Below are 24553 nucleotides of genomic sequence, written 5' to 3'. Positions count from 1 at the left end.
TCAGTCAGCAAGAAGATAGTTATTGGACCTTGACAATGTAATTACTGATACATTGACAGAGAGTACATGTTTGAGGTGATGGTTGGGATACCAATGAAGTGGGCTGCTTTTTCTCGGGTGGCATTGAGCTTCTTGAGTGTTGTTGGAGCTTCACTCATCCAGGCAAGTGGAGAGTATTCCATCACACTCCTGACTTCTGCCTTGTTGATGGTGGAGTGGTTTTGGAAAGTCAGTAAGTGAGTTATTCACCACAGAATTCTCAACCTCTGATCTGCTCTTATAGCCACATATGGTTGGTCTTGTTCAGTTTCTGGTTAATGGTAACCCCCAGAATGTTGACCCCAGGATGATGATGGTGGTTACATGTCTTTGCTGTTTTTCATAGCAACTGAGGGAAGCTTACGGATGGAAAGTTGACAACAAAATATGTTGTCTCGTAGGCAGCAGTTTATTAAAGTAAGAAAAATTATTTGAATCTATATATGGTGCTTCCCTCATGAATCTTAGGAGTTAATGTGGCTTTGTTGTGGTCTGAGCTGCAAATGTAAGGAAAGTTGCAGGCTTAACCTCAGGTCCATGTTGAATGAGCTGATATGTGCCTTAACAGTTGGCTTCCGTTTTCAAGAGCTAAGGAGGGGGAAAGTTTGCCATGGTTCCTGCCTCAGTTGTCGAATAGCTCACTTTCTTGACCCACGTGCAGAGAGTGACCACTTGTGTGAGGAAGTAGAAGGCTGCCAGCATCTGTGAAACTATTCCATTAAGACTGGCTATCTTTGGGATGGATCTTTGCTGCAATCAGCAGATGGTGTCTCTGCTGATTTTCGATCTTAGACAACTGAAATAGTTTCAAAGTGACATGGGTATACTAGGTCAACATATCTCCAAATTTAGTAATGCAGTGAACAGAGGAGGAAGGAGTTTTAATGTTCAGGTATGTAGGCAATGACCATAAGACCATAAGAAGCAGGAACAGAAGTAGGCCATTCAGCCCATTGGGTCTGCTCCGCCATTCAATGAGATCATGGCTGATCTGATAATCCTCAACTCCACTTTCCTGCCTTTCCCCATAACCCTTGATTCCCTTACTGATTAAAATCTGTCTGTCTATCTCAGCCTTGAATATACTTAACAACCCAGCCTCTACAGCCCTCTGCAGTAAAGAATTCCACAGATTGACTACCCTCTGAGAGAAGAAATTCCTTCTCATCTCTGTTTTGAGTGGGCACCCCTTACTCTGAGATTATGCCCTCTGGTCCTAGACTCTCCACAAGGGGAAACAACCTCTCAGCATCTACCCTGTCAAGCCTCCTAAGAATCTTATGGCCAGGGCTTTTCAGTCGGCATATGGAGGCAGGCCTGACATGCCGGCATGTAAAATGACGCACAATGATATCGCGCTGTCTAACGATATTTCGTTCGGCACCAAAAAGCAAATGAAAAGAATTTCCTTTGGAGAGAGAGAAGAAAATATGTGCTTACTATCAATTGGCATTGCCATCAGCTGTGCAGGACCAGCTATCAATTACTCCCACATTGTCATGTGTAATTTTCTGCCACTGTAGTACTTTGACATCAAGCTTGAGAAGCAACAAATGGCCGTATTTATACATGAAATGGCCATTTGAGAAGGTGTTAGAAAATGAACAAACTTTCATTGTTAAGATTTTTTTCCAAATTTAAATTTTTCAGTTGAGGAATTGCTAGATGAGTGAAAACACATCCCTAATTTCCTGTGCAAAGATGGTCGTGAGCTGCCTTTGTTTTTTTCCAAAAATATGCTTTATTCATAAAATTTGTCAAAGTGCATTATGTAACTGTTCAAATTTGACAATACACTAAGTGCAATACAGATCTGTTTCTTTCAATGGAATACATGAAGTGCATTACTGCACTTGCCATTACAGATTATGTTTATAATATACTTTTACATTACATGTCAAAACTCTCTAGTGCATAAAGCCTTAGGGGTTTTTTAACATGGTTTCTCCTCCCTCGGTATAATATGATGCAAGGGCCTTAGACAGTGGCCTTTCCCTATTGAGCCTTTGCGACAGCTTTAATGTGCCCCTCAGCATGTAGTCCTGGGCCTTTAAGTATGCCAGTCTGCAACACTTAGCCGTTGACAGTGCTTTACACTGGAAGACCAGCAGGTTTCGGCAGACCAAAGAGCATTTTTCACTGAGTTGATGGTCTTCCAGCAGTGGCTGATTTTTATCTCGGTGTGTCTTTGAGAACAGCCCATAGAGCTCGGAGTCCTGCATTATGGAGATGAAACAGCTTCTTGAATACAGCAGAGTGCCCTGCTAGACCAATTTAGAGGGCAGTTAAAACTCAGCCACATTTCTGTGGGTCTGGAGTCACACATGATGGCAGATTTCCTTCCCCAAAGGACATTAATGAACCAGATGTGTTTTTATAACAACCCTGTAGTTTCATGGGCACTGTTACTGAGACTGGCTTTTTTACTGCGGATTTATTTAATTAACTGAATTTAAATTCCCCAGTTGCTGCGCTAGAATTTGAACTCTCATTTCCAGATCATTAGTTCAGGCCAGTAACATAACCACCACATTCTCGCGAAGCACTGGTGGAGCAGTGCAGGGGTGTACATGTAAAATGTTTGAAAGCCAAATGTAAATTTTTCAGTTTTACAAAGCAAAGTGCCTAACAATGGAGACTGAAAATCAATTGTAAAGTGTACACTGTTTTACATATATGTTTATTATTACAGAATTACACAAACAACCTGTCACTGGAGGATTCCCACCTCAATTTCTATGGCTATCAAAGTACAGACAAAAGAAAGATTTCCAGTTGCACAGATCCCTGGGGGAAAAATATGCAAATTGTACTCCATCCTCATCCGATCAGAAAGGAAAGAAGATGGCCAGTAAAATAGGCGGTAAATTCCTTGCATTTTTTGTCAGTTGTGTGCGTAGACTGAGTATCAACAGGTTTTTGAGCTGCAAGGGAGCATCAGCACTGAGCTTAATCAATGTCTTGCCCAATATCCAAATATTTCCTGCATAATAGTCAAGAATGTAAAACCTAGCTGACTTAACCCTACCCAACTCAGAAATTCTAAGGCTGATTGGAGCTTTCCCAACACAGCCCCACTGCTGAGATCTTTTAACCCAGAACAGATAAAGATTGAACTGTGTGCTCAGTGATATTTTGCTGCTCAGAATTGAGCTCGTGATCAGTATTGATGACAGTCACTGGTGCAAGTGACATTTTGTCCAGTCTTGTATGGGTAAAATTTTTAGACATTTTCATGTAAATGTGACATGAGTAGCCTTGTATGTTTAAAAAAAACATTGGGGACATTTGCAATCAGGCAGTTAACATCAGTTAGTCTGTGGTTCATGGAGGGAAGTTTGTGTTTGGATTAAGGAGGATGTCTTGAATCTGGAAGTGTTAAAGAATCATAGAATGTTACTTCACAGCATTGGATTACTCGACGCACTAAATCCGTTCTGGTGCATGAGCTGTCCAGTTTAATCCCAGTCTACTACATTTCTGCCATACTCTTTAAATATTTCTTTTTTCTTAAACCAATTACTTAATTCCCTTTTAAAAGTACTTCAACAATGGTTTGTGGCTGTGAGTTCCATATTCTAACTACTTCTGCAGCTTTATTGGACTGGAAATTGGAACAGCATGGCACTACAATGCCAACTAAGCACTTGCTATTGTTGCGATTCAATGGTTTAAAATAAAGAAAAAGATCACGTTGCAAGGATTGCTAAATTTGTGCATGCAACACACTGGATGGCCCCTGCTGTCTCCTTGGCAATGTGCTGGAGACCATTATGATATCACAGACAGTCATTGTCAATTCACAGCATTATATAATCCTCATTCAAGCCACCTATTTTCAAACGAAAGTTGAAGATGCCCTTCAGCTATCCACTCAGGTAGAGGTGAAGCAATGAACTGAACCACAAATTAATGTGCTAATGGAATTTTTCCTGTTTGTTAAGCTGTTAGCCAGTTGTAAATCTGGATTTCATGATGCTGTGTCTAATTTTAAATTTTTATGTATTTTGTTTTGCTGTTGTAATTTGTAATTTCCCTTGATAGTTTTGTTAAAGTTAATTCTTTCCTTTCATACAAGACTGTTTCCATTTCAGAGCTTCCAACTGTTAATTCATCTTTTACCAAATTGTGGCTATGTTTGTCTGTTATGTCAAAAACTAAATGAATTGAAAGAAATAGCAAATAATTATGGTGCTGTTTGCCGGAGTAGTACAAATAGCTTTTATCCACCTTCTCAAGGGCAATTAGGAATGGGCAATAAATGCTGGCCTCACCACTGACGCCCACAATCTGTGAAAGAGTAAAAAATGTAATATGCAATGGGTTGACCTTGACTTAGTGCGATAGTGTAAGATGTGTGCTTGCAAGTCAGAAGCCTGTTTTACATCTCTCCCACTTTTTATTTCCACTGGAGGCAGAGATTTAAAACAGGCTGCTGACTCGCTATCACCCATTTTACACCATTGGACAAAGTAGAGACCTACCCCAATTACTTTATAGTAAAAACAGATGACTCTGTGCTCATGTACAGCTGATTGTTCCCAATAAGCAAGGGAGGATGGATCCAGACCAGTGGCAGGATGATGTATCTGTGTGGAATGAATTACAAATGTAGCTTTTACTGCGTACACAAATAGGCTTTGCCATTTCATACAGATGTGGTCACAGCCATTTGATCTGCACCAGTCCTTGGTTATGCAACTTATACTGTGTTTATAAAAACAAGGGTAAACCTAATATTTTCATGGATATGATCTTTTTTTCCGAGTCGCAAGCTGAATGATCTTTGTGACACTATGAAGAAATAACCTTTAAGAGTCTAGTTCAGGTTTAGAAAAGTTGAAAGGTAGCTTACTGTGTCAATGAATGTACCCCAAATTAGCATTGAATACTTATTCTGGAAATGGCTGAAATTTAAGACTGGCAGCAGAGGTTAAGGCTGTGTTTAAGTGACAAGCACTCAAACCTTTGAGTAAAACATGATAGGGATAGCACAAAATAAATGGAGTTAGAAAAGGAAACAAGTTAAGACATGGGTTGAAGAAAACATAATAGAAAACGAGATAAGAGGCAGAGAATTAAAATGAAAGTAGTTAAAAATGTAACTGAAGTTTGTTAGCAATACAGTGGAATGCAACTAGAAAAATACAAGAAACCAAAACTAGGTTAAAGAATCTTTTTATAATTCTCCTTAGTTTACTTTAATCTGTTACCCTCCCTTATGTTGTTAGTTGTTGAATTTTATTTACAATTTTGTTGCATAATCTGTAGGTAACGCCACAATCATAAAACATGATTAGGATTGAAATTCCTTTTCCGTACTTAACTTCAGGATATTTTTTGAAGCATTCAAAGAAGTAGTTAGATGCTGTGATGGGGGATAAGTTTCTGTAAAAGGGTGGGATAGATCGGCTAAATGACCTCCTTCACTAGAATTAATCTTTACAATCGTTTTGGGACTTTTTGTTCGCGCCTCTAAATTGACAAAATGTTTTTTGAATAGACCTCCAGTGAGTTATTTTAAGTTTTCAGACCTGATTAGCATTGCAAATGGTTGTTGCATATGCAGAGTATCCTTGGAAATAAAGCATTACTTTAAACATCCATGTTTGTACCTGAGCCGGATGCTGCCTGCATTTGGCATTCATGCATGCAGTTTCCAGCAGAGCTCAATGAGTGAATCGTTAAGTGAATCATGGCAGTTTTCTCTCTTGCTCCCCTGCCTATTTCAGGGATTCTGAGCTGATGGTAGTGTCTTTATTGCTGAGATCAGTGCCTTGGCACAGACCAGGCCCCACAGTCGGTTTGGGAATGCTTTGGTTTGAAATTAAAGGCACTCTCTTTAGTTTGTTCATCTCTGTAGAAATATTTTACTTTTTTGAATAGTTCACTCCCTTCTCTCTTAAATTGTGTTTAATTTTGAGAACTTGTTCACCTTTGTATGGGGTGCATTTGTAAAGTCTGTAAACTGTTTTCAGCAGTATAATTTACAAGGCAATTTAAAAAGAATAATTGGCATCCTGTCTAAACTTCTAATAATTTGCATGTGACAATGAATTGTTGAACTGACGTAGTGAAATAAATGACTGATTAGGATTTGCATTTAAGGTCATTAATGCTCCCTAACTGCTATTGTATTGACTGGAAAACTGAAGAATGCTCTTGAGTGGTGATTACAGTGCACTCTACTTAGCTAGATACAAAAGCAAGATACTGTGAATGCTGGAAATATGGGGGAAAAATACCAGAAAATGGTGGAAATACTCTGCAGGTCAGATGGCATCTTTGAAGAGAGAAACAATTAACATTTCAGGCTAGGAACTAAAGAGCGTCGGACTTAGGACCAGGAGTTCGGCCTTTTGCGCCTGCTCCACGTGCTGCCTGCCCTGCTGAGTATTTCCATTTTACATTCTTCCTACGTATACTGGATTTGGCTCGCCTGAACACACTGGACAATCTGCATCAGCTTGAGCCAAAGATACAGGTATGACCAGAAGTCTAAACATTATTGACCTTGGGAGATACCAGTGCTGAGCAGATAACCTGTTCTAAATGACTTGTTGGATGCATGAACACTCAATCCTGCATAATATACTGAAAAATGTTATACAAGTACAACAACTTGTATTTATGTAGCAACTCTAGCATAATAAAACATCCCAAGGTGCTTCACAGCTGATGTGAGAGCATAAAACCAAAAGCTTGGTAAAAGAGATAGGTCTTAAGGCTTGTCTTAAAGCAGGTAAACAAGGTAGAGAGGTAGAAAGGTTTAAGGAGGAACCTGACCAATTAATGCCCATAAGTCCAGAGCTTAACACCTAGGCTTAGCCACCAATGATGGAACAGTTATAATTAGAGATGCTGAAGATGCCAGAATTAGAGGAGTGCAGATATCTTGGAGGGTCATGAGGCTGGAGGAATTACAGAGATAGGAATGTGTGAGGCTGTGATGGGATTGGAAAATAAGGATGATCATTTTAAAATTGAGGTGCTGCTTAACTGGGAGACAACGTGGGGTCAGCAAGCACAGGTGTGATGGGTGAACAAGACTTGGTGGGAGCTAGGACACTTGCAGCAGAGTTTTGGATGACCCTAAGCTTACTGAATATGGAACATGGGAAGGTAACCAGGAGTGCATTGGAATTGTCAGATGTAGAGGTCAAATAATATGAATGAACTCCACAGCAGCAAAGAGCTGAGGCAAGGGTGGAGTGAAGCAATGTCATGGGGGTGCAAATAGGTAGTCTTCATGATTGTGTGGATATGTGGTTGGAAGCTCATCTCCGGGTCAAATATAACTCCAAGGTTGCAAAGCCTGGTTCAACCTCAGACAGTTGCAAAAGAGAGGGATTGCACCTGTGATAAGGGTTTATGGATGTGATCAAAGGCAATGGCTTCAGTCTTCCCAATATTTAATTGGAGGAAATTTCTGCTCAAGATCCAAACCTGTCCAATTAAAGTCCATAAGTCTACTCCTAATCATCAGTAAAGTAATGGAAAGGGTCATCAACAGTGCTATCAAGCAGGACTTGCTTAGCAATAACCTGCTCACTGATGCCCAGCTTGGGCTCCACCAAGGCCACTCAGCTCCTAACCTCATTAAAGCATTGGTTCAAACATGGACAAAAGAGTTGGACTCCAGAGGTGAGGTGAGAGTGACTGCCCTTGACATCAAGGCAGCATTTGACCAAGTGTGGCGTCAAGGAGCCCAAGCAAAACTGGAGTCAATGGGAATCAGGGAAAGCTCTGCACTGGTTGGAGTCATACCTAGCACAAAGGAAGATGGTTGTGGTTGTTGGAGGTCAGTCACTTCAGTTCTAGGACATGACTGCAGGAGTTCCTCAGAGTAGTGTCCTTGGCCCAACCATCTTCAGCTGCTGCTTCAATGGCCTACCTTCCAACATAAGATCAGAAGTGGGGATACTCACTGATGATTGCACAATGTTCAGCACCTCTCGCAACTCCTCGAATAACGAAGCAGTCCATGTCCAAATGCAGCAAGACCTGGACAATATCCAGCTTGGGCTGACAAGTGGCAAGTAACATTTGCAGCACACAAGTGCCAGGCAATGACCATCTCCAACAAGAGAGAATCCAAGCATCGCCCCTTGATGTTCAATGGCATTACCATCACTGAATCCCCCACTGTCAATATCCTGGAGGATACCATTGACCAGAAACTGACATGGTCTCGCAATATAAATACAGTGGCTACAAGAGCAGGTCAGAGGCTAGGAATCCTGCGATGAGTAACTCATCTCCTGACTCCCCAAAGACTGTCCACCATCTACAAGGCACAAGTCAGGAGTATGGTGGAATACTTCCACTTGCCTGGTTGAGTGCAGCTCCCCCAACACTCAAGAAGCTTGACACCGTCCAGGACAAAGCAGCCTGCTTGATTGGCACCACATCCACAAACAATCACTCCCTCCACCACAGATGCACAGTGGTAGCAGTATGTACCATCTACAAGATGCACTGAAGGAATTCACCAAGGCTCCTTCGACAGCACCTTCCAAACCCACAACCACAACCATTTAAAAGGACAAGGGCAGCAGATGCATGGGAACACCACCACCTGGAAGTTCCCCTCCAAGTCACTAACTATCCTGACTTGGAGATATATCACCGTTCTTTCACTGTCACTGGGTCAAAACCCTGGAACTCACTTCCTAACAGCAATGTGGATGTACCTACACCACATGGACTACAGCAGTTCTAGAAGACAGCTCACCACCACCTTCTCAAGGGCAACTAGGGATGGGCAATATATGCTGGCCCAACCAGCGAAGCCCACATCCTGCGAATGAATATAAAAAAACTTTTATCAATATCAGCTAACATAGGGACTAGAAAGAGAAGCTGGGTGGTCAGTAGTTTTTTTGGGATTAGGGTTGAGAGAGCAGGAAGTGGGTCTCATAGACAAACTAAGCCTGGAGAGGGCCTGAGGGGAGAAAACAGATACTTGCTCTGGTCTAGGGCAGGAGAGAACTTTAGAGCAAATTTGGCCCAGTGAGCTATTGGAAGGGAGGTCCGTGGCAGAGATAGCTGTTGGAAGGTCTTGATCCTAGGTGACAAAAATGTCCATAAGCTTCTCCTACTTACTGTTGGAGGTGATGGTGTAAGAAACAGAGGAGAGGTGCCTAAGGAAAAGGTTTGCAGCAGAGAAAAATAGCCAGGGGTTACCTTTGCATTTCAGATGATCCTTGTATCTGGCATTCCAATATGTAATTAATATACTGTATGAAGATTATCCAACAATTTTTTTCCCCTTTTCCTAAAAGTTACACCTGGAAGATTCATTTGAGAGCTTATTGCTCAAGATTAAAGAGCAAACTTAGCAATGTTTTGTTTGTACTCATATATCACTGGTTAATTCCAGTATTGATGCTTGTGATTTGAGCATATGCTGCATAAGCATGTCCCTTTATAGTAGATTAGCTGCTGTGCCATTGGCCAATCTGTGTTCCTCTGGCATACTCAGGGGCACTTGTAATGAGTCCTCATTTGCAGTTGATTTTTTTTTGGTGGTCTTGTTGCCTTGTCTTAACTAACCTTGCACATACACTAGTCTTCTGTTTTGTTGCACTATTACCTTAACATCTGTGCCCAGAAGCTTAGTAAGCTTTATTTTTGTAGTCTGTCTTCTGCGTGATTTAAATACTTAATCTTTCAGCATCCAGTCTTAACAACTCTTGGATTTTCAAGATTCAAAATGCTTCAGGAATTTTAACCCATCTTTTGTGGAAACCTTTGAAGAACCTTCTGAGTTGGAAGCTCTAACCACTAAATACATTACCTTGCCTACATTATACCAGTGGGTACAACTCAGAAGTACTTAATTGACTGTAAAGCAATTTGGGAGATCGTGAAAGGTGCTGTATAAATGTAGGTTTTGTCTTTCTTTCATTATGCCTGTATGCAATAGGCAAAGTGACTGTAACCATTGTGAATTTGGAGGCTCAATGCTGATTCTCTAAGGATAATTAATCACAGAGCAATCAATTGATGTTAGGCAAGTGGCTACAAAGAAATCACAACATTTACAAAAATAATTCAAATCTGTAGCTAATCTCCCTCCCAATGATCCCTCCAAACTCCACCTCCAATCTTCCCCCAACATCACCCCACCAGTCTTCCCCCAATCCCCCCCACTCCCCACCATCCTTTCTCGAACCCCCATCAACCTTGCCCCCTACGCTCTCCTTAAACCTTCCCCCACCACCCCTTCTTCTATCTGCTCCCCATCCCTCCTTCAATCTTCCCCCCAACCCCTCTGCCAACCTCCCCCCACCAACCCCTCTCCAAATGTCCTGTCAACCCTTCCTCCAATGCACCCCCAACCCCCTCCAACCTTCCCCCCCCAAAGCACCCTCCAAACTTCCCCCAGCCCCTCTCCAACCTTTTCCCCCCAAATCCCCTCTCCAGCCTTTCCCCCCAAACCTCCTCTCCAACCTTTCCCCCCGCAACCCCCCTCCAACCTTTCCCCCAACCCCCTCTCCAGCCTTTCCCCCCCCAACCCCCTCTCCAAACTCCACCCCCCACCAAACCCTACCTCCAACCTTCTCCCCACTCCCTCCTCCAATCTTCCCCTCCCCCTTTAACCTTCCCCAACCCCCTCTCACAGTTTTTAATTGTTTGTAAGATTACAGGGATTTGACTGACCTATTTTTGGTTGCCGATAAGACTAATCTTATAGCGTGTGGAACTGTAAGAATCCCAATGTGTATACTGGCCAGTGAGTGTAGGCTTGGGGTACACCATGGTAGAGAACCTCCTGGCAGATTTCTCAACTGGTATCTCAAGAAAGGGGAGTTCATTTGACTGCTACATTTCATAGGTGAATTTGAACGCAAGGTGGAGCCCATTAAGACATGTAAGGAAATTGTTACATGCAGCTGCAGGTTTAATTATAGCAAATGTATCATCCACATATCGGAAATATGCGAGGGGTAGGAGGTTAGGTATCATTCCAACAAAGACGTACTGGTTGAGGCATCTTCCAGGGGATTCTCTACCATGGTTTACCGCAAGCTTACCCTCACTGGTCACTACTGGGATTCTTACAGTTCCATGTGCAATAAGATTGACCTTATTGGCAACCTTGTAAATAGGGCCCAAACCATTTGCACACCAGGCAAGCTTGATGCTGAAATAGGGCGCATCAAAGGCATCCTGCAGGATAATGGTGACCCTGATCAGATCATTTTATGCTGTATATCACGCACACTCAGGAATGAGCCTAAGGCCGTCATTTTTGGCCCTGAAATGTGCCCAGTCTACCTCAGATTACTCTGGAAGGACAAGGCATCTCAAAAATGTGAGCAACAGGTGAAGCTAGCTGTTTCATGATGTTGCTATGCAGTAGCAACATGAATGATATTCACCACTAACAGGATGCTGCCGCCAAGCCAAAAAGACGTTCTGCCTATCACACAAATGAGTAACGTGATATATGAATTTCAGTGCCAGCGTGATGGTAGGTATGTAGGCCGTACATCCCAAAGATGGCGGATCGTATCAAACAGCATATCCCAGCCGCTATTTGCAATGGACAGGATACAGACCGTACCCAACCAACCAGTGCTTCCAAAACTCAAAACACAGTTTAGATGTGATTCCACGATTGGACAACATTTGCTAAATAATCCTCAGTGTGCTAAGCATTACACTGACAACCAGTTTAAGATCATCAGTCAGGCTCACAATGTGGTGCTTTTGTGTGCACTGGAAGATATATATATTAATACACAGGCCCTGTCTTTGCAGACAGAAAGAACATGTACATACACTGCTCCTCTTTCAGCCAAACAAAATGAGTGACAGCCATTCACTGACTCGTTCCTCAGGGCAATGCCTTGACCAATCAGGGTCAAGCTGCCTAGTTTAAATTTCAAACAATGCTTGGCAGTTAACTGTCATTCACCATCAGTGGTGCATTCTCCATGGCAACACCATTGCCAACCAATCAGCACTCTTCACATACAGTATAAATTGTTGCTTCCCCCCCCTCATATTGGTATTCATGTGAGTGTCCTGATGAATGCAAGACAAAAAGCTTAGACGTGTCACTTTTTTCAGCAGTACTCAATTTCTGTACTACCAAACGACTGTCCCTAAATTTCCTATGTGGTTGCATTGTACTAATATTGCTCTATGCTACAGTCATCTAAAGGCAAATTCTTCATGAGCATAGGAATCTGCAAAGAAAGTTTATAAGACAATATAGCTACATACCCTGAATTTTAAACTTTTATAGTGCAGAAGTAAATTTGTAGGACCAGCAAGATATATATCTATTCTAAACAATATGGGTAACTTAAAATAACCATCGAAGAGTGAAAAGATAATGAAATAAAAGATAACAATAAACATAGGTGTTACTCAGAGGTACAGTAACCACACTGTACATGATGAATCTGTTGGGTTGGCTTTGACCCCCCAAGAGTAACAATTAAGGAAAATTGTTGGAGGTTACCCACATTGTCATCGGTTGTTACCCATGCCTGCTTTTATTTTGGGTCAGAACTGGCAGTGAGTACTGGCCACTTTGGTCAGGCCCAAAATTAAATAGTGGGGAGAAAAGGAGGAGGCTTGAGAACTGATGTTGGCTTTACTGATAGTGAGAGTTAACTAAGCCCTACTAACCTGAAACTCACAGGCACAGAAGCAAATGGAAAAAATTGCTGCCCTGTTTTCATTTTAGAAAGTTTGGGATGCAGCAGTCAGAATATTCAAACCAAACTTGAACAGGTAGCAACCCTAACGGTCAGGCAAGTAGGAATATCCCATAGCAGATGGTGAAATTTAAATTCAATAAAAATATGGAATTAAAAGGTCTGATAATGACCGTGAAACCATTGCCTACATGTGACTCCAGACTCTTAAATGCCCTGTGAGCAAGGGCAATTAGGGATGGGCAACACCCACATCCCATGAACAAATAATAAAGTTAATGCCTGGCTTTGATACCAAGCGTTTGAGAGTTAAAGGGAGAAACAACACCAGATTGTGTCAGAGCCAACAGCCAGTGGGACCACGAAGAGGACGCAACAGAAGAAATCATAATCAGGCAGCTCTTTCCCGGAGTCTATTGGCAACAATATATGGTGCCACGCCACATCAAGAAGTATCAATCGTCAGTGACCCCGTTAGTAGTGACTCAAAATTATGATTGGTTGTAGCCTCCAGAAAAGGATTACCTCTTCATCAATGATTTGCTGAGTTTGGGATTGTCTTTCATTGTAAATAAATTGGTAACAACATTTTGAATGGAAGGCTTTTGCATCCATCTTCACCCAAGAGAATGAGGATGAAGGTTTCAAACATGGGGAGAGAGACTGTGAGGTTCTTGAGCAAATTGATATAGGGAGTGACAAGGTATTGGAGGTGTTGCCAGGCTTAAAAGTGGACAAATCTCCAGGTTTGGATGATTTGTGTCCCAGATTGATGAGGGAGGTAAGGGAGAAGATCGCAGGGGCTCTGAGCCAAATTTTTAATTCCTCTCTGGCTACAGGGGAGGTGCAGAGGACTGAAGAACAGCTAATGTGATTCCGCTATTTAAGAAGGGTTGTAGAGATAAGCCAGGGACCTACAGGCCAGTGAGTCTGACGTCAGTGGTAGGGAAACAATAGGAGAAAGTTCTGAAGGAGAGAATCTATCTCCACTTGGAGAGGCAAGGTTTGATCAGGGATAGTCAGCATGGCTTTGTCATAGGGAGGTCATGCCTAACAAATTTGATTGAATTTTTTGAGGAGGTGACCAGGTGTGTAGATGAGGGTAGTGCAGTTGATGTAGTTAATATGAATTTCAGCAAAGCCTTTGACAAGGTCCCACATGGGAGACTTATAAAGAAGGCAAATGCACATGGGATACAGGGTAATTTGATAAGGTAGATTCAAAATTGGCTTAGTTGTAGGAGACAGAGCGTGATGACAGAAGGATGCTTTAGTGACTGGAAGCCAGTGTCCAGTGGCGTACCACAGGGATCTGTGCTGGGCCCCCTATTATTTGTTATTTATATAAATGACATAGATGACTATGTGGGGGGTAGGATTAGTAAGTTTGCAGATGACTCAAAGACTGGCCGGGTGGTTAACAGTGAGGTGGAGTGTCTTGGACTACAGGAAGATATAGACGGGATGGTCAAATGGCAGATAAGTGGCAGATGAAATTTAATCCTGAAAGTGTGAGGTGATACATTTTGGAAGGAGTAATTTGACAAGGAAGTATTCAATGAACGGCATGACACTAGGAAGTTCTGAGGAACAAAGGGACCTTGGTGTGTGTGTCCATAGATCTCTGAAGGCAGAGGGGCATGTTAGTGGGGTGGTGAAAAAGGCATATGGGACACTTGCCTTGATCAATCGAGGCATAGATTACAAAAGTAGGGAGATCATGTTGGAGTTGTTAGAGCCTTGGTGAGGCCACAGCTGGAGTACTGTGTGCAGTTCTGGTCACCACATTATAGGAAGGATGTGATTGCACTGGAGAGGGTGCAGAGTAGATTCACCAGAATGTTGCCTAGGATGAAACATTTAAGTTATGAAGAGAGGTTGGATAGACTTGGGTTGTTTTCGTTGGAGCAGAGAAGACTGAGGGGCGACCTGATCGAGGTGTACAAGATTCTGAGGGGCATGGACAGGGTGGATAGGGAGCAGCTGTTCCCCTTAGTTGAAGGGTCAGTCACAAGGGGACATAAGCTCAAGATGAGGTGCAGGAGGTTTAGGGGGGGATGTGAGGAAAAACTTTTATACCCAGAGGGTGGTGACGGTCTGGAATGTACTGCCTGGGAGGATAGTGGAGGTGGGTTGCCTCACATCCATTAAAAAGTACCTGGATGAGCACTTGGCACGTCATAACATTCAAGACTATGGGCCAAGTGCTGGTAAATGGGATTAGGTAGGTAGGTCAGGTGTTTCTCATATGTTGGTGCAGATTCGATTGGCCAAAGGGCCTCTTCTGCACGCTGTGATTCTGAAGTACTTGACCAAGTTTCAAGTAGCTATGTCAGTGCAATGCTTTCCTGTGTATACTTTGAATGGACAAGCTGGTTTTGGCAACTCCCATTGCTAAAACTAGCTCTCTTTATTCTGACACCAGGATCACAGAGCCCCATTTTCATGTATCTGATAGAGGGAGACTGGGTCACAGTTGACAAATAATGCAATCCCAACTCATCATGACCTGTACTTAAACGTACTCCCCTTTGGTGGAATTTTACGCCGGCGGAAGTTTACGGTCCCGTCGAAGTCAGTGGACTTTCGAACATCTCGCTTCGTTTTATGGCCACATCTCCACCGCGACAAGGTCATAAGATTCCGCCCCCTGATGAAACAAGGTCTGTTTGGAGCTCCAAGTATGTCGTGCGTGACTTGCTGGGAGCAGCATGAGTTGGGGAGGGAGGAAGCTCTAGCAGCCAGTGAAGGACTGTTAGCTGCCAGTACAATGCCAACAAATTTTAAAATGTGTTTTATCATGGGGGCCAAATATCTCACTATCTGGTGTTCCCTGCTTGTGCTAGTGCACTGAGCCCATCAGGTGTAGAGTAAGCCTCAGGCTGCTTCATTCAATAATACAGACCTCCAATTCCCAGAGCGCAGCTCTCTACCATTCCTATCGTCCGAGTGCCTTTTTTCAAAATCAGAAGTTTGACTCCTGCTCCTACACAAATCTTCGAAGGTGGCAGAACAACGTGATGAGGCTTACCAGGTCCTGAGCTTTCTAATCAGGGGATAAAACAAAACAAGGAAATTAGGCTAAACCTTTATGAATGGCTGGTTAAGCCTCAGCTGAAGCATTGTGGACAGTTCTGGGCATCACTGTTTAGGGTAAGTACTAAGGCCGTGGAGGGATGCAGAGATTTATCAGAATGCTATCAAAGATGAGAGCGGCTATTTGAAGAGACCAGAGAACCTGGTATTGTTCTCCTTGGAGAAGGTTAAGGGAGATTTAATATAAATGTTCACACTTATTAAGGTATTTTTGATAGCGTACAACAACAGTTTAGATTTATACAGTGCCTTTAACATAATGAGCCATTCCAAGGCATTTTACAGGAGTGTTATAAAATGAAGTTTAGCACTGATCAGCCAGGGTGAGAGATGGAGAGGTCTATGGGGGAATTCCAGTGGGTGGGGCCTGGGAAATTGAAGGTACAGTCACCAATGGTAAAGCAATTAAAATTGGAGATACACAATAGACCAGAATTAGAGGAATGCAGATAAACCCAAGGCTGTGAGGCTGGAGAAGATTATAGAGATGGGGGTGCCGAGGCCATGGAGGGATTTGGAAACAAGGATGAGAATTTTAAAATAAAGACTTTGCTTGACTGGGAACCAATGTAGGTCACCGAGCATAGGGGTGATAGGAGAATGGAATTTGCTGCGAGTTAAGACACGGGCAGCAGAGTACACAGGGAAGAATGTGGGAGACCATCCAGAGAGTGCGTTGGAATTATCAAGCCTAGAAGCAACGAAGGCATGAATGCCTGAAAGCAGAAAGGGAGAAACTGTTTCCACCGGTGAAGGGATGGGTGGTGGCCAGGAGGGCCTTGGGAGAAGGATGTGAGGGCTGGGGGCAGGGGCAGGGGGTGTTGTCAGTAACCAGAGCACACAGATTTAAAGTAATTAGCAAAATAACCAGGGGTGGGTGGAACGAGCTGAGGAGAATTGTTTTTGGGCAGTGGGTTGCTACTATCTGGAATGGGTTATCTAAAAGGCTGATGGAAACAGGTGCAACACAAGAAAATTGGATATATGCTCCTCATGTGCTGCATTTAAAAAAAAATACTTTATTCATAAAATATCTGAAAGAACATTACAAAACATTTTTAAATCGCCATCACAAAAAATACAATCATTTTCAACTTTTACACATGGATCACGAGGTACTTCAATACAATCAATGAATATTACAGTCATTTCAATATGGTCATTACAGACAGTCAGTCAGTGCAATGGTATTGGAGTTATCAACATAAATCATGTTGCACTCTGAGGTGCTTCAGTACAATTATAATACAATTAGTATTCACTGCATGCATTTATTGTGAGCCATACAGCCTGAGGGGTCTATACCTTTCCCAGCCCCTCAGTGCACTATGGCAGAAAGGCCTTAGACAGTGACCTTACCCCATTGCGCCTTTGCGGTGGCTGTCCCAAGCTTTACTGCATCCCTCAGCACGTCGTCCTGGACTTTGGAATGTGCCAGTCTGCAACACTCAGTCGGGGACAACTCTTTGCACTGGAAGACCAACAAGTTTCGGGCAGACCAAAGAGCGTCTTTCACCGAGTTGATGATCAGCTACAGTTGATGTTTGTCTTGGTGTGTGTCCCTGGGAACAGCCTGTCGAGCACAGAGCCCTGTGTCACAGAACTGCTCAGGATGAACCTCGACAGAAACCACTGCATCTCTCTCCAAACCTTCTTTGCAAAGGCACATTCCACAAGGAGGTGAACAACGGTCTCTTCCCCATCACAGCCACCTCGAGGGCAATGTGCAGAGGGGGTGAGACTCCTGGCGTGTTGGAAGGATCTGACTGGGAGGGCCTTTCTCACCACCAGCCAAGCTACCTCTTGGTGCTTGTTGGAAAGTTCTGGCGATGAGGCGTTCTGCTAAATGACTTTGACAGTCTGCTCGGGGAACCATCCCACAGGATCCACCCTCTCCTTTTCCCGCAGGGCCTCTAAGACGTTACGTGCTGACCACTGCCTGATGGACTTGTGGTCAAAGGTGTTTCTCTGCATAAATTTTTCCACGAGGGACAGGTGGTACAGCACGGTCCAACTACTTGGAGCATTCCGCAGGAGCGTGACCAGACCCATCCTTCACAACACTGGGGACAGGTAGAACCTCAGCACGTGGTGACACTTGGTGTTTGCATACCGAGGATCTATGCACAGCTTGGTGCAGCTGCACACAAAGGCAGCCATCAGGATGAGGGCAATACAAAAACAGAATTACCTGGAAAAACTCAGCAGGTCTGGCAGCATCGGCGGAGAAGAAAAGAGTTGACGTTTCGAGTCCTCATGACCCTTCGACAGATGAGGGCAATGTTGGGCACATTTTTTCCCCCTTTATTTAGAGGCTTGTACATCATGTCCTTGTGGACACAATCCATTTTTGACCTCCAGATAAAGCGAACGATGGCTCAGGTGATCACTATCACGCAGGAGTGTGGAATGGGCCAGACCTATGCCACGTACAGCAACAGCGAGAGTGCCTCACACCTGATGACCAGGTTCTTACTCGCAATGGAGAGAGAGCATCGCTCCCACATGCCCAGTTTTCTTTGCACCATGGACACTCGCTCCTTCCAGTTTCTAACGCATGCCCTGGCCCCTGTGAACCATATCCCCAGCACCTTTAGGCTGTCTGACCTGACGGTGAAGGGGACAAAGGATCGGTCAGCCCAGTTCCCATGGAATGTGGTCTCGCTCTTCCCATGATTTATCTTGGCTCCCGAGGCCACTTTGAAATGCTTGCAGATGTTGATCAGTCTGCTCACCGACAGTGGATCCGAGCAGAAGGCGGCAACATTGTGCTGCATGATTCTATGATTCTTGTTGTTCAGTGATGGATTAGAGTAAGGATAAAGCCCTCTGCCCCAACCCTTTTCCCTCAAATGCACCTCACTGTTGGCCCTGGATCTCATGCAGGTACCCAGGGGAAGTCTTTTAATTGTTTTTTTAGGAGCTCAGGACAAGAGTGGATAATGCTCCTTCTGCCTATGCGATATCATTCCTATAATCGCTTTGCCAGCAATGCCTGTGTGTGGTAGTAGTTGTGGGTATTAAGCCTTATGCGTCATACATTTGTAAACATAAGATTTGCATTCCCACTGCCTGAAAAAGGAGCACTGGAGATTAAATCACTATTTCATTAAGCTCTTGATTTTCCCTTCTGATTGTGTTAACTTTAAAGGCAGAGTTGGAAAGTGATCAAGTTTTCTAATAACGTGTCTCATTTGGTCTAATAAATGTATTTGTGCGTTTTTGTTGTGTGTGGTGTACTTGGGGCTTCAGTGGATGAGTAGCTCAGTGATTGACTAGTATCGCCTGTAAAACGAGTGCAGTGATGTCACAGGACCTTTGTATAAGCAGGAACTGGTTAAGAAGCTGATGGCAGAATGCAACTCTGAGCTGTGAAATGTCCACAGAAGCTGCACCATATTCAGGTAGAAACATTTCCCTTTTTTTTTACATTCAGAGCTGTTATTGTGGTTTGTACTTCCTTGAGGTTCCCAGTTATCAAGTGGTCTCTAGTTGAGCACAAGATATCAAATCGTATTTGAGAGGCAGGCACTGCTGTTCGTGAGCAGTGTCTCTCTGGCTGGGGCTAACAATTTGTCCGGCCCACTTTTGGCTGCAGAGTTTACGAGGAACACTGGTAGAAGTTGGAAGCTGGAGTTTCAGTTGTTTCAGGGACACCTAAAAAGCTGCCTTTGCTATTAACAGTAAATATAAACACAGGTTCTGTTTGCCCCTACCCATTCCTTCTTTTTCCTCATCCCTGAAAATGGGTGAAGGAGGACCAATTTCTCACCCACCGAGACTGAACGTGAAGGCTGACTTGAATTCTTTGTGATTTGAATCGTCATAGAAGATACTTAATCAAGGAAGTCAAATTAAACTTTTCCAAATCACACTTTGAGGAAAGAGAAGCATAGTCAAAAATGTGTGGAGGTTTCAGCAAACTAAAATAAAAACTTGCGATTAGTTTCAACAAAATTGCTCCCTGATGCTGCCATTTGTGGCAACATTTTCACAAATGCTGTTGCCTAAGTGTGTTTGTATTTGGCTGTCTATTAACTCTAAGGCTGGGGTATTAGAATTTGTGGTTTAAAGCAGAGGGAATTCAGTGCTTTTTACATTGATCTATTTTGTTCACTTGGCTGCTGCTCCCTGGTGATAGTACTATTATATCAATAGACCTGTTCTCTGATGGGTTGTTTGGTCGTTAAGTTAATGTTTGTTCAGCATGGGGTATTTTTATATAGCTGTAGAGTGAATGGAAAGCAGCAATTGAAGTTTAATCATTCACTCTCTTCTATTCTATCCATAAAACAAACTGGTATGATTACTTAAAATTCATTCTTGCTGTCCCTTACCTCATGGCTGAAAGAAAGCATGGCTGTTGACAGGCAAATGTTTGCTCTGTTAAAAACAAAAAAACTGCGGATGCTGGAAATCCAAAACAAAAACAGAATTACCTGGAAAAACTCAGCAGGTCTGGCAGCATCGGCGGAGAAGAAAAGAAGAGAGTTGACGTTTCGAGTCCTCATGCCTGACTGCCAGTTTTGTGCAGTACCGTTTCCAAAGTCTCTGTGCTGTGGGCAGTTCACATGTTGAAGCATGAGGGAGCGAGGCTGATTGGGAGGAAGGCAACTAGTCTGGGAGGTAACAGCAGTGATTGCTGGGGTGGTTGGGTAGCGACTATCTCAGGGAACCAAGGGCCTAGTGAGCAGGAGGAATTGAAGGAGATTAGTATTACTAAAACAATAGTACTGGAGAAATTAATGGGACTGAAAGCCAATAAATTCCCAGGGCTTGATGAACTACATCCCAGAGTACTAAAGGAGCTGGCCATGGAACTAGTGGATGCATTGATTGTCATCTTCCAAAATTCTGTAGATTCCAGAACAGTCACGGCAGATTGGATGGTGGCAAATGTAGCCCCACTATTTAAAGAAGCAGGGAGGGAAAAAACAGGGAGTTAGGTTAGCCTAACATCAGTAATAGGGAAAGTGCTAGAGTCTATTATAAAGGACTATTATAAAGCACTTAGAAATTATCAACAGGATTAGACAAAGTCAACATGGATTTATGAAAAGGAAATCATGTTTGAGCTTTTTGAGGACTTAACTAGCAGAATAGCTAAAGGAGAACCAGTGGATGTGGTATATTTGAATTTTCAGAAAGCTTTTGATAAAGCTTAGTGTGTAAAATTAAAGCACATGGGATTGGGGGTAATATATTGGCATGGATTGAGAATTGGTTTGCAGAGCGGAAAAAGAGTAGGAATAAAGGGGTCTTTTTCGGAGTGGCAGGTGGTGACTAGTGGTGTACTGCAGGGATCAGTGCTTGAACCTCAGCTATTCACAATATTTATCAATGATATGGATGAGGGAACCAAATGTAATATTTCCAAGTTTACTGATGACACAAAACCTGGTGGGAAGATGAAACAGTTGTCAGGCTCCTTATTTCCATATGTAAATAGATTAATGCCTGTTTCTGGCATGGCCACTGCATGCCAATTTTTAAAAAAATGTTTGTCTGCCATTATTGCTGGTGACACGTTGCAAGCTTGTAATGAGCGTTCACTCCTTGCCCACTATATTGTAGCCCTTTTGGAGGTTGTTAAAATGCCTGCACAGAATAAGTGAGCCTTCACCTTTGTGAGCACAAAGTGCTGTGGCATGTGCGCTTAAACTGAATTGTTGCATTGGTCACCTGGGTAAGTGGTCACCATACTTAAATCGTGAAATTGAGAAATACACAAGCCCACTTTTGTTGTATGCACTATATGTATTCTCCCTGTCAGGATGCACGTCACTTGCTTATTTGCAATCCCACTAAGGTAGATAGATACTGAACCTTCATATTTAAACATACATTCAGATGCAGCCTTCAGAATACACCATCCAGTGAGTGTTTTATTTAGTTTGTTCAAATGTCTGCAGACTTCTGTCTACATCTCTCTTTCTTGAAAGAGTGATTGTGAAAATTTTCTCTTGATCTTCTTGCTGAAGTATTTTCTGATGAGAATTGCAATCACAAAGAACTTAGTCTATGATTTTCTCAACCGTTTAAATTTCCCTTAAGAGAATCTATTCAGAACACCTTGTAATTTGCAAACAATCTTTATATTCCAGAAGTACAAATCCAGTGCTGTAGACCAGGCTTACTAATCACCACATAATTTTTAAAAATTTGCTCATGGGACATGGGCTTCACTGGCAAGGCCAGAATTTGCCCATCCTTAATTGCCCTTGAGAAGGTGTTGGTGGTGATCAGTTGTTTCTTGAACTGCTGCAGTCCATGTGTTGGAGGAACACCCACAGTTCTGTCGAAGGGTCATGAGGACTCGAAACGTCAACTCTTTTCTTCTCCGCCGATGCTGCCAGACCTGCTGAGTTTTTCCAGGTAATTCTGTTTTTGTTTTGGATTTCCAGCATCCGCAGTTTTTTTGTTTTTTACCCACAGTCCTGTTAGGAAGGGAGTTCCAGGATTTTAATCCAGTGGCAGTGAAGGAATGGCATTATACTTGCAAGTCAGAATGGTGTGAAAATTGGAGGGAAACTTGCAAGTGTTGGTGTTTCCATGGCCTTGTCCATCTAGACTTTAGAGGTCGTGGGTTTGGAAGATGCTGTTGAAGGAGCTTTGGTGAATTGTTACAGTGCATCTTGTAGATGGTACACACTGCTGCCATTGTGTGTGGATGATGGAGGGAATGAATGTTGAAGCTGGTGGATGGGGTGCCAATCAAATGGGCTGTTTTGTCCTGGCTGGTGTTGAACGTCTTGAGCATTGAAGCTGCACTCAACAGGCAAGTAAGAGATTTTCATCACATTCCTGACTTGTGCCTTGTAGATGGCGAACAGGCTTTGGGGGGCAAGGTGGTGAGTTACTCTCCACAGAATTCCCAGCCTCTGACCTGCTCTTGATCCACAGTATTTGTACAGCTGGTCCAGTTCAGTTTAGTTTCTGGCCAATGGTAGCCCCCAGGATGTTGATGGTGGGGAATTCAATGAAGGTAATGCCATTGACTGTCAAGGGGAGACGGTTAGATTCACTCTTGTTAGAGATGGTCGTTGCCTGGCACTTGTGTGGCGTGAATGCTACTTGCTACTTTTTAAAAATTTATTCGTGGGATTGTAGGCTTGGGCCAGCATTTGTTGCCCATCCCTAGTTGGCTTTGAGAAGGTAGTGATGAGCTGCCTTCTTGAACTGCTGCAGTCCATGTGGTGTAGGTACACCCACAGTGCTGTTTGAAAGGAGTTCCAGGATTTTGACCCAGCGACAGTGAAGGAACAGCAATATATTTACAAGTCAGGATGGTGAATGACTTGGAGGGGAACTTCCAGGTGGTGGTGGTGTTCCCATCTATCTGCTGCCTTTGTCCTTCTAGGTGGTAGTGGCCATGGGTTTGGAAGGTACTGTCTAAGAAACCTTGGTGAATTCCTGTAGTGCATCTTGTGAATGGTACACAATGCTGCTACTGTGCGTCGGTGATAGAGGGAGCGAATGTTTGTGGATGTGGTGCCAATCATGTGGGTGGCTTTGTCCTGGACGATGTTGAGCTTCTTGAGTGTTGTGGGAACTGCACTCATCCAGGCAAGTGGGGAGTATTCCATCTGTTGTGGAGTATTTTAAACCAACACTCGACACAGGGTCTTTTGTTCAAACGTCAAGCAATCTTTATTTTTTACACCAATGGGGAGACAGACAATCTCTACTGGTAAACAGAGAGACTTCTCCAACAATACAGAGTTTCAAGCAATTGAAATTGTGTTATAATCACAGTGCTGCCTACAACAGAACTGATACCGTTAAGGACTGGAATTTAGGACATCACAACAATGCCACAGGATAACCACCATCATGTAATCTAATTAAGAAATGGAGGAGGCAACTTTCACAACCAAATGGCCCCAGATAACATCCGTTCACCCCTGTTACAAAAATCAGCTTTGGAGCCAGGGACAGCTCACCTTGGTAGAGCTCCATTGTTTTCAGTTGAAGAAATAACATCAGCGCTAGCGTCTGTCCAGGACAGACTTGCAGGATCAAAGTGGGTGCTAAGCACCAATCATCCAGCAGGATGTCCTCAGGGGATGTATTGATGATATTGTTTACTGGAACAAACCGTGTGACTCGCGTGTCTGCAATAAAGTTGCTTTTGCACTAATAAGCTTAGTGTTTGAGAATCATGTTGACCCCATAATTGCTGTACGGCTCAAGCCCCACTTCACATCACATCACTCCCCTGGCTTGTGCCTTGTAGATGGTGGACAGGCTTTGGAGAGTCAGGAGGTGAGTTAATCGTTGCAGGATTCTTAGCCTCTGACCTGCTCTTGTAGCCGCAGTACTTATATGGCTAGACCAGTTCAGTTTCTGGTCAATGGTAAGCTCCCAGAATGTTGATAGTTGTGTATTCAGTGATGGTAATGCCATTGAGTATCAAGGGGCGATGGTTAGATTCTCTCTTGTTGAAGATGGTCATTGCCTAGCACTTGTGCGGTGCAAATGTTACTTGCCACTTGTCAGCCCAAGCTAGATATTGTCCAGATGTTGCATTTGGACATGGACTGCTTCAATATCTGAGGAGTTGTGAATGGTGTTGAACATTGTGCAATCATCAGCGAACATCCCCACTTGTGACCTTATGATGGAAGGTAGGTCATGGATGGAGCAGCTGAATGTGGTTGGGCCTGGGACACTACCCTGAGTTTCTACTGCAGTCATGTCTTGGAGCTGAGATGACTGACCTCCAACAACTACAACCCTCT

The 24553-nt window shown here is 43.3% G+C and overlaps 1 protein-coding gene across 3 annotated transcripts in view; it reads left to right on the top strand.

Moving 5' to 3' along the window:
* inpp5b (inositol polyphosphate-5-phosphatase B) overlaps nt 1-24553 on the top strand; it is a 282881-nt gene that overhangs the window by 172318 nt on the left and 86010 nt on the right. Inside the window, exon 6 of one of the 3 annotated variants that reach the window (XM_041212440.1) lies at nt 2732-2902. In XM_041212440.1, coding sequence (XP_041068374.1) covers nt 2732-2902 — 171 coding nt within the window. Of the gene's footprint in view, nt 1-2731; nt 2903-19105; nt 19217-24553 lie in introns of those variants that run through there. The other 2 variants (XM_041212441.1, XM_041212443.1) reach the window with 2 other exon arrangements.

The sequence above is a fragment of the Carcharodon carcharias genome, chromosome 19, assembly GCF_017639515.1.
Source record: "Carcharodon carcharias isolate sCarCar2 chromosome 19, sCarCar2.pri, whole genome shotgun sequence".
Classification (NCBI taxonomy): Eukaryota; Metazoa; Chordata; class Chondrichthyes; order Lamniformes; family Lamnidae; genus Carcharodon; species Carcharodon carcharias.
Note: the sequence above shows the minus strand (reverse complement) of the source record. Positions and strands in the feature narration are given on the sequence as shown.